At 39.6% G+C, this 10,843-nt stretch overlaps 2 protein-coding genes across 3 annotated transcripts in view; both read right to left on the bottom strand.

The window, feature by feature from the left end:
• Nucleotides 1-2,166, bottom strand: part of mapk8ip2 (mitogen-activated protein kinase 8 interacting protein 2) — a 30,064-nt gene extending 27,898 nt beyond the window's left edge. Inside the window, exon 1 of one of the 2 annotated variants that reach the window (XM_065957389.1) lies at nucleotides 1,663-2,166. In XM_065957389.1, coding sequence (XP_065813461.1) covers nucleotides 1,663-1,727 — 65 coding nt within the window. In that variant the 5' untranslated portion in view covers nucleotides 1,728-2,166. The remainder of the gene's footprint in view (nucleotides 1-1,662) is intronic. The other variant, XM_065957390.1, reaches the window with a different exon arrangement.
• Nucleotides 2,167-4,971: 2,805 nt separating this feature from the next.
• On the bottom strand, nucleotides 4,972-9,692 carry LOC110002121 (zona pellucida sperm-binding protein 3-like). The gene is made up of 8 exons (XM_020657774.3): nucleotides 7,361-9,692; nucleotides 7,125-7,243; nucleotides 6,897-7,000; nucleotides 6,651-6,828; nucleotides 6,416-6,533; nucleotides 6,255-6,337; nucleotides 5,826-6,163; nucleotides 4,972-5,674 (listed from the first exon to the last, which is right to left on the bottom strand). The coding sequence occupies exons 1-8, from the start codon at nucleotides 7,784-7,786 to the stop codon at nucleotides 5,610-5,612; spliced, it is 1,431 nt and encodes a 476-aa protein (XP_020513430.2). The 5' UTR covers nucleotides 7,787-9,692; the 3' UTR covers nucleotides 4,972-5,609.
• Nucleotides 9,693-10,843: the final 1,151 nt, after the last annotated feature.

Raw genomic sequence — 10,843 nt, 5'->3', positions numbered from 1 at the left:
ATGTAAGGCAGATTACTGAACCACACACACACACACACACACACACACACACACACACACACGCTGCACCAAGCGGTAGTTTCACCCATGAATCTGCTAGGTACAGAAAAAACAATGTAACAAACACAAACACATACGGGTGAGAAAACATGTTTGAACACACTGATGTATATATTTTAAAAATACAGATGTAATACAGGTGTCTCATCTCCATATATGTTCCACTTGATCAGAGGGATTTATTCCAATCTGAAATTAAAGATCCAATAAAGCTTAAAAAAAAACACAAACAACACGTGCGATCTACAAAAAAATATAAAAAAATACAAAACATTAGAATGACTTTACGGTCTGATTCAATAAACCGATCTTTCTCCTGCTGTTTCAAAATGCTTAACATTAAATTATTGATAGATAGATTGATAGATTGATAGATAGATAGATACTTTATTGATCACAAGGGGAAATTCAATAGTCCCGAGGTAAGGTCAGTCATGCAGAAAACTCTGCTCTATAGATCTGATATGATCCGTCCTGAGATGAAGTTACAGTATGTAACTAAATCCTGCGTGAGTGCATGCTGGGATATAAAGTCCTCTGGGACCCTGGTGTGCTAATGTGATTGCATTTTTATAAGAACGAGGGATATGTGGAGGCAGAGACAGGAGACAGGACGATGACATGTTGTTGTGTCATAGTGCAGAAAGCTTCCACTGTGCTGTTTGTGTGAGCTCATGTTGTTTTCACACTTTTATGTTTTCCTCTTTCTGGGTTACACAATGTATGTTGTAAATATAAAGATACAGCATGGGCTGTGCTTTTTCTGTAAAGTAACCTTGGATATTTTCTTTCTAGAGATCGACTATATGGAAAAGAGAGAGAGAGAGAGAGAGAGAGCCATTAAAGAAGCAGTAGTATGTAATAGTCTATATATGCTTTGAGGCAATATAGCAGATTTGAATATTGCTGCAGCCTCCAAAAACTATTTCACACCAAAGTTGTCCACATCCTTGTGAGGCCTATAACATCTCAAAAGGAAAAAAAGAATCATCACCTATGATAGCATCATTTATCTGTAGATCTATGATCTCCCACTCACAGTGTAGTGTTCTCGACGAAGAAGAAAACGCAAGAGTGATTAGACATATTGTTTGTCGCAGAGGTCACATTTAAAAAACAGCTTTAATATGGGGGGGGGGGGGGGGGGGGCTTCCGTAAATCATTGTTCAGCATCATGCCCTTGCCTGGGCTGGACTCAACAGGGCGTGGGCCTCGTACAGAGAATGCGCAAGGCGGGTGGTGCCTGTCCGCGACTGCTTGAGATCAATCATTTCCTCTCTTCTTTTAAAAGTTTTTTTTTGTATTTATTTTCATTTTTTTGGGAAAACAAAATCATTTATCTTCTAACAGTTTTTCTAAGATGGCAAATCAAATCCAAAAACACAACTAACCCGGCCATGTTTGGCACCTATAGGCGCGCATGGGAGGCATTACAGGCCTGCAGGTTAATCATAATATCGATAACTGTCCGTAGCAGGAATATGTGATGTTTTGCAGTCATTAAACATAACGAATACATCCATAATCGTTGGTATCCATCCCTTATTCAAAAACTGCGCCCCCATCATCCCTCATCGGTCGCTCTTTTCTGTGCGCTCTTACCTGCATCCAGGGGGGGAGAGGGAATGGAAAGTGGAAAGGGAAAACATCTCAGCCCTGTCCGCCATCTTCTTCCACAAATGACTCAAAGCGACTGCGGAGAATCACGGATGGAGCGCAGTCCATTCACAGACACACGGGGCAGAAGACGGAGCCACGGAGGGTTTTTCTGTCTCTCTGCGGCCCCACAGATTCTCTCTCCCCCCCCCTCCACCCGCCTGGCCACAAGCCTTCAATCAGACGAGCCTGCTCAGCACCATCAAATCTGCAGTCAAACATCCACACTAGGCAAGAAGGATGTAGAGGCAGGGATGAGTTTCAGTAACACTGCATCCAAACGGGGGGAGATTTTTAAAATACAATCCTGTTTCCGTCTCCTAATATGTCCAATATGTGCGTCCGCAGTCCGTGTTTTCTTTTCCTCGCCAAATGTCTGCTGCTATTGCTGCTACTGTGATGCTGCTGCCTGTGACACACAACGGATACAGGGCCAGCAGTGCGGAGACAGCAGAGACGGGGAGGAGGAGGGAGGAGGGAGGAGGGAGTGGAGCAGCAGATATAACGTCAGTGCTGTTACCGTATGAGCAGCAGGCTTTCCTGTGCAGTGCAATGTGGAGTGGATGGACCAGTGCCGTGGAGCAATTTCTAAATCTGCATCAAAACACCGAGAGTGTAATAAGAAGGCTACACGCGTTTCAATAGGCCATTAGTAGAGGTAGGAAGTAAGATCAGATAGACTCACTGGAATGCAACGAAAATAAACCTGAATCTTTTATTAACAAAGAAAAATCAATTAGAAGAACAAAACTGAGGGGGCCAAACAGGGGCCAGTTGTTTTTTCAGAGGGGAACATTCAACCCAGGTGAAAAATAGTCAAATATGTAGTATATACAATAATATAATTGTCAAAATATGTCAAAATATAACAGTCAAAGATGATTACTTTAAAAAAAATTGAATATGCCAAATAATAGCAACCATCATTAAATATCATGATTTATATTTGTTTCAGTAAAAGTATTTAATACTAGATTGTGGGTCAGGTTGTTGAGTCAAATACTGTGTTAATGTGTTATTATGTGGGCTCTGCCTTTTGGAGGGGGGGCCACAGGGGGGGGGACCAAGCTCAGTATTACAGGGGCCAGCAGTGCCCCTGTTGGCCCCTGCCTAGGACCGCCCATGCTGTTAAACAAAACAAAATGTCTTGTTTAAAGTGTGTGATGTAAAGTTAACCTATAGGCTAATAGTGTGAAATAATGATAAATGAAGTCGAAAACCTTTTCAGGGGCGATCCACCCCCACTTGGGTGTAAATGAAATTCTCTCTCTGAGCCAAACAGAGAGACTAATGCACACTTTTATTATTAGCTGGCTGGACTATTGTATCGCTCTCCTTTCTGGTCTTCCTAAAAACACAACAAATCGGCTACAGCTACTACGAAACTCTGCCGCCTGCGTACTGACAAAGACCAGAAGGAGAGCACACATCACACCTGTTTTAAAATCTTTACACTCTTGTAAAGCACTTTGAACTGCAATTTAATTTGTCTGAAAGGCGCTATATAAATAAAGTTTGATTGATTGATTGATAAATATAAAAAAATAGAAATTGTTGGGGCCATTATTGGTGTTTCATTTTGTGGGGCTGACTGATAAAGGGTTTAAATGTGTATTACAGAAGGAAAGCTGCATGAAAAATGTTGATTTGTGCTAAATAAAGTAATAAAGTGTCTTTTATGGCTCCTATTGAGGCCATTTGTAATTTTCATGTAGGCCTAAGGAAAACCATGAACAAGAGCACATGTCACTCTGCTGTTCATCTCCTTACACTGGCTCCCAGTTACTGCTCACATCAAATTTAAAACTCTGCTGCTCGCTTACAAAACAGCAACAAAAACGTCTCCTTACTTCAACTCTCTGATCCAGATCTACACTCCCTCCCGCCCACTACGCTCTGCCAATGAAAGGCGTCTGATCCAACCTTCACAACAGGATCCTAAGTCTCTGACTAGACTCTTCTCCTCTGTCGCCCCCCGGTGGTGGAATGAACTTCCAAACTCCATGTGATCTGCAGAGTCCCTCTGCACCTTTAAGAAAAAGCTAAAGACCCAGCTCTTTATGAATACCTACTAACTTAATGATGATGGTCTCCATATTATTGATGATGATGATGGTAATGACGATGGTTTTTGTTTGATAACAACGACTTATAAGATGGTTTCTATACTGATTAGAGCTCTCAAGAACTGCCCTCAATGTTGTGCTTTGCCTCTGGTCACTTCCTGTCAGCACCTGTGTGTCCAATCAGACTCAAAGCTGATCGTTTGCTCTTACTGACATTGTTCCCTTTTTTCTAGATCCTTGCTTGTGTTGTTCTTACTCTCTGATGTACGTCGCTTTGGATAAAAGTGTCTGATAAGTGAATTGTAGACAATTAGGGGCCGGTTTGTGTTGGAGCCATATTGGTGTTTAGTTTTGTTGGGCTGACCTCTGGGTGGCACCATGAGCCCAAGGAGCTAAAGGGATGCTGATGAGCAGCAGGTGTTGCACACAGGAGGTCAGTGGTGTTTGGCTGTGGCTGGACCGTAGCCTATACGTTTTTGTTGATAAATCAGTTATTTTTTGTAACAATTAATAAATGGATTGGATTATCCGACCTTAACTTTATGGTTTCATGAACGTTTGTGTTAATGTGATAATGTTTTTTTTGGATTAACGTCAGCTGTGAGGAGCCCTTCGTACAATCCCAACCAAGCAAGAAATGTGTGTCAGCAGAAAGAGAAAACAAAATACATATCTGATGATCAATATTTTCATATTGGGCAAATAATTCACCAGCCTCTTCTACCTGAGAGTTCACCCAAATGCATTTCTATTATTCTAACACTCATTACTATAGTACATATGAATTTAACTCTCTTAACTCTATATTACTAAATATATAGGCTTATCTGTTTTGAGATTGGCTTTATTACAAGACAATCGTAGTAGGATAAGGTTCCCTCTTTTAAGCTTTTCATTCAAGTGGCTGATGAGGCAATATGCTACAGGTAGAGAGGATGAGAGGAAATGATGAACTGATGAAGAATGGCAAGAGTCCTGGGGAACTGAAAAACTGTGTGGAGGGACAGGATGTGAAAAAGACAGACTATGACACTATGAATGAAGGACCATTGGCCATAGATCACAGCAAACCATCTTTGAGGTCATATTTCTTGGAAAGCAATTTTACATGACGATCAGAGGCTGGAGGCTGAAATGCTCATCCATAATAACTGTAACCTTCAGTTGATAAGTGATCACACCACAGACTTTTAGAAAGGTGAATGAGCTAAACTGCAGTTAAAGATGCATTACTAAACTGCAGTTAAAGATTTTCTCCACACGGGGGCGGTATGTGTTCATTCACTGTGTAAAACATGACTCTCCTGACCAGTACAAGTGCATGTGTGTCATACCTTAACTGAATTCAATTAAAAACTGATTTATTCAACCAATAAGCTGTGGTGGAATGGGGGTAAAGCCCATTCAGCCCTTCTTGTTTCCTCTTTTATATCTTTGTTACTTCACCTTATGATGTCTAAGTCAGAGAATCCCCCAGTCCATTTTTAAATGTGTGACTGAATGACACAAGCATTTAACAGGTTGCATTTTTATTTCCATCAAATGGAGGGATTTACAGTCTTTAAACTGGACAGGTGTCTATGTAACATTTATCATCACAGAGATGCTAATGCACAAAAAGTTACACTTTTATCTTTTGGAAGTTTGCCTACAAGCATTTCCAGGCTATATTATTATTATTTTGTCTGAAAATGTACATATCACTGCGAGACAGGTATTTAACCCTTTTTGAATCTGCACTATGAACAATACGCAAGAGGAAAAAACATACAGTTAGAACCAATTAATAAGGTTTATTCTGTTGGTCAGCCATAGCAGAAATTTTAATTAAGCGATCACCTTCTCTCCAATGGCAAAGGGACCCAGGGTGACATCACCTTCCCATTCGAATACTTCGGAAGAAAGACAGAAGACAAGTGTTAACAGAGTGCACCACGTTGGTTGTTTAAAAACATCCATAAAGGCATTACCTCTTTGCTAATGTATCAATTTGGATTGATTCCTTATCAAACACTTTCAAACTATTTTTATTTATTTACATACCTTCACTTTCTCCAGTCTTGGAGACATCGCGGACCTTCCTGCCAGGTTTAGCCGGACTAGAAGAACCCCAGGAACCAGTGTTTGAGCCGCCAACTGGTTGAAACGAAGGATTACCCGGACTAGAAGAACCCCACGAGCCATGGTGTGAGCCGCCAACTGGTTGAAATGAAGGATTAACCGGACTAGAAGAACCCCACGAACCAGTGTTTGAGCCGCCAACTGGTTGAAATGAAGGATTAACCGGATTAGCAGAAGCCCAGGAAGCACTGTTTGAGCCACCAGCTGAGACAGAGTCACAGGAGCCACAAACTGAATTAGCACCGCTGGCCTCCTCCCATCTAAAAAAGAAAGGGAGACATAAGATGTAAAATACAGTCTCAATTCTTCAGTCATACTGCTTTATTAAAAAATAAACACATGCAGGCTTACCCGCCGGTGTAAGAGCAAGCTCTATGGTCAGTGTCGATGGCATAGGCAGCAGATGTCGCTTTCAAGTGGCAGGTGATGTAGAGCTGTGGGGGGTAATAAGAATTTATGTTCTGCATTGAATGTAAAGCAGCAAATATGAAACAATACTCAGAGATGCTCACCATTCCACTGTCAGTGCCCTGGAACCTGAAAGCCTCCAACTGGAACTGGAGCTTGTTCTCTTCAGAGCGAGTTCTGAACTTTGAGTCAGAGCCCGTGACCTTAGCATCAACAAAGCACCTGTAGACAGATAAACACATGAACATCTGAGTTGGACAAAAAAAAAATGTGTCTGTCTTCATGTATTTCCAATCCGGACAACCGAACATCTTCAATGAACTCGTTGAACTTCCTCACCCGTGGTTCTCGATGAAGGCGTAACTTGGTTGAGAATTCATGTCAGGTCCAAAAGTGGCGACACAACGGTCCACATAAATGCGCAGGGGCACGTGGAAGAACTGTTTGACAATGGCCTCAATGTGAATCATGTCTCCCAGGAAATACTGGTAGCTCGGTCTCTCATATTGCCAGTCATCTGTGCAATTACATGAAATGTATCACAGCAGCATAAACCCACAGAAAAAAATTGTTCTTTTAACTCACCAGTCTTGAGTTTCAAGGTGAAGTATAAGAATTCCTCTGACACCTTAACTGCAGAGAATGGGGTCCATTGAGGGATCAGAGCAAGGCTGCTCACGTTGTGCTTCCTGAATACAGAAAACAACATTAATTGTTTAATGGTAACAGCGCTTGATTATCTTTGCATCATACTAGATGATTAATCTATTAGTCTGTTTTTATGCCTTTACTTCTTTCTGAAAGTCTGCCTACCTTTGGTAGTGACACTCCACAATGACAGCAGCTTGGCTGGTTCTTACCACTGGAGAATCGCCCAGAGGTTTCGGGGTGTAGTTTACAACCCAGGTGTAGATGAGAGAATCTTCTGTCATCTAGCAAAGACATTAATTTAGTTTTTTTTTAAAACATTAAAAAATTTACTTTCGTAACATAATGTAATTACTAATTTTGATTTACTTTTCAGTCAGGGGGCATCTGCTTGTGCTTACCGCTAAAGAGCTGCCACACTCATGCAGTTGACTTTCAAAAATCAACACTTGAGCAGCATTGTCCTCTCCCATAACTCCACAGGATCCCAGGGTAAGGTCGGCTGGATTGATGAATTGGCCGACAGCAAACATGTCCTTCTTGACTGCCACATAAGCATCCTTCTCTCTGCATTGGACAGAAACTGTTGCAGCAGCAACGGGATATCTTAGCTCAAAGGGGAACTCGGGTTGGACCTCAGGAACGGGATCTTCAGGATATTTCCAAACGAGTGGTTCCTCGAACTCCTGCCTTGTCTGTTGGGGTGTTTGAGGTGGCTTTTTGCTGGGATCCTTTCTCGGGACATTTGGTAGACTCCACTGAGCATCACAGAGGCTGCCAAGCAAGGCTAGTGCCATAAGGCACACAGGAGAACACTTCATCACCATGGTGCCACAACAACGAGTGATCTGCACAGAGTCACTAGGTGCTGTAAGGAAGGTGGTAATGTGCACCTACTTTTATAAGACAGCTTGCATGTTTACCTCCATTCTATTCCCGCCCCTTTTGTTAAAGATCAGACCACATCTGACCTGGTGAGCATAAACCTTAGCCAATAAAACTTGAGCAACTGGAGACCAAAACGGCTTACAAATCTGGTTATCTGGTTATGGGCATCTCAACTCTGCTCGTTATTTTCATTCATAAAATGTGATTGGGCCAAGAAATAACGAGATAGTCTTTTAAATGTAAAACCATGCATGCATAAAATCAATACAGGTGATGTGTTCCAATTAAAAATAACAAGTGAGAAAGGATATCTAGGTTGTTGGCAAACATGTGCTCAGATAGAAGTGGTCAAAAAAAAATGTTATGTTGACCCAGGGTTAGGTTTAACTGCCCTTAACATGACATGTCAAACTCCTTATGTAACCAAAGTTCATTATGTGTGCAAATCAAATCTGCTGTGATTTTTTTCAACTGAAGATAGACCTATTACAATATATGAGAGGCACAATGCGCTGCAACAAGTACAAAACTTTGGATTGGAAAAGTGGAATATAATTCTATAATCCGACTGCTCAGTTGGTAGAGTTGTCGCTTCTCTAACAAAAGGTTAAGGGTTTGATCCCCAGCTGTGCAGCAAAATACTTAAAGACTTTTACTTTTGATGTCCTCATAATCTTTGCCCATAGTTTTGCAGTATATTACACTTATTGCAGTTATTTTACAGTCAGTTCAAACTGGGTTTTTTTGCTATTCCCAAAGTAAGTTCTTGTTGCGAAATCTTTTTCTAGCACTTTGCACTATTAGCGCTTGAAAAACAATTAAACAAGGAAGTGTTGTGCAAGGTCAACGTCGGCTGTAGCGAACATTAGCTCTGATAGCCTACTTAGTTATTCAAATCTCGATGGAACCCTCCAAATTGTTGCACCATTCTGACTGCCACAGCCACTTTATTTCTTGGCATGCAAGGGCGGTCAAAACATTAATTCTGTAAATACAGTACATCAGCACCATGCGCACATTTCAAAAGATCCGAAAGAATACTTGTTCCAGCAAGTTTCTGCTCTATATGGTAGGCACTTCTGTGGAAAAGGTACAGCTTTAATCTGGGGTCCCTCTTAAGCTTTTCATTCAAGTGGCTGATGAGGGAATATGCTACAGGTAGGGGGATGACATAAATGATGAACTGATGAAGAATGGCAAGAGTCCTGGGGAACTGAAAAACTGTGTGGAGGGACAGGATGTAAAAAAGACAGACTATGACACTATGAATGAAGGACCATTGGCTATAGATCACAGAAAAACCATCTAGCCCTTTGAGGTCATATTTTTAGGAAAGCAATTTTACATGACATTCAGTAATTGTGCCAATGTTTCACTTTAACCCAAGTTGTTATCTCAAGGTCACAATATACTGTAAAATGGAATATGGTTGAATTTTTTAAGGCCTAGTTCTTTGAAATCATTCATTTTTTAAGTAGTAATGCTTAGTTAAATCCTGGTTGTATATATTCACATTCTTATTTTTGATATCTTTTAGTACTTATTTACTTTGTAGTTGATATTATATTGTGTTTAAATTTGCTAACATTGTGTTTTTTTACTCATATTGTGTGTTTGGACAACCTGCTGCTGGAACGCCACAATTTCCCAGTTTGGGATCAATAAAGTAATTCTATTCTATTCTATATTTATTCTGGTTTATATTGTAAGCTTTGCTATCTTGGAAGAATAGTATTAACAATAATGACTCCTGTTTTTTAGACCACACTATTAATAAAAAAAATATGCAAGCATAGCTGTTCCTGGCCTACATTTTTTGAAATCTAACTGAAGACTTTAAAAATGTGTAAGTCCTTTCTATAGCCTTTTTTTGTTTGTTTTTACTCCCTAATTACCATTGATTATAAGTATTACCTTACTTTGCTTTCATAACCATCCGTATTGTTTTTATTGCTAGCTTGTCCTTTTTAAAATAGAACTGTGTTTTTTTTAAATCTAGAATACATCAGATATCTAAAAGTCTTTGTTGATCTCTGAAGAACAAAACTTAAATATGTCTCTTTTAGTTTTGGATGAAGCCATTAGTCCAATTCAAGACATCACAAATTGAATTTGGTCAAATCTTAACATTTTACAATGTCTTGTAAAAAGTGTAATGTATTATCTTAATGTGTAAAACTCACAACATCATTTATGAAATTCTGTCTGAGTTACAATTCGATTTAGTTCAAAACTGAGAAAGCTTAATTACAATAGACCTATAGTAAAAATTAGATATAGAGTTTGAAAAGGATTAGAAATGAATTACTTTCTGGATATGAGGAGAAATGGTTAAATGATAGCTTGTTAATACCAAAATTATAGAAATATTTTTAAATCGAGCACAATTATGTGACTGAATCTTATGTTGAAGTAAACTTTGAAGATCTTTAGTTGCTCAGTTAAGAAAAGGAATCCTCCCTCTCGCTCTTGAAGTCGACAGATTTAAAAGCATCACAAAGGAACATAGACTATGTGTACTATGTGATATGGGAGAAATGGATAATGAGTCTCACTTTTTTTTGTATTGTCCTTTTTATGATGAGTTAAGAACGCATTTGATTCATGAAATGTGCACTCAAGGTTCTGAAATGTTTAGGATTGTTTTTTTTCTTTAGTATTGTTATTATTAAGTGTCTAATTCTGGTCTTTTGTCTCTTTGTATAAATAATAAAGTCTTGTAAGCCTGTTTTGGACTGGGCATATTGTTTTTGGATGACACAATAATCAAATTAAATAAAAAATAATAATTAGCGACATGCAACTGTACCTACAGAATGGACATTTTAACTTTATGAGAAGAAGGGGGTTCAGTAACGGAAAAAAGGTAACAACCTACATTTCACCAACAGCAAATATTCCAAGAGATAAGAAGTATTTGTTTTGTCTGCCTAAATAAAGTGTGACCTGCACTTTGTACTTTGAACAAAGGAAGGTTTTAGTTCTGAAAACAAGCT

This window comes from Labrus bergylta, chromosome 7 (assembly GCF_963930695.1).
Source record: "Labrus bergylta chromosome 7, fLabBer1.1, whole genome shotgun sequence".
NCBI lineage: Eukaryota > Metazoa > Chordata > Actinopteri > Labriformes > Labridae > Labrus > Labrus bergylta.
The sequence above is the reverse complement of the archived record's forward strand: the minus strand, read 5'-3'. Positions and strand labels throughout refer to the sequence as shown.

Coding starts and splice junctions, on each gene's coding strand:
- LOC110002121 (XM_020657774.3), bottom strand. CDS start 7,786: ATGGTGATGAAGTGTTCTCCTGTGTGCCTTATGGCACTAGCCTTGCTT. Junction 6,534..6,650: donor GCCTTCATCGAGAACCACGG/GTGAGGAAGTTC, acceptor ATCTGTCTACAG/GTGCTTTGTTGATGCTAAGG. Junction 6,164..6,254: donor GCTTGCTCTTACACCGGCGG/GTAAGCCTGCAT, acceptor TTTCTTTTTTAG/ATGGGAGGAGGCCAGCGGTG.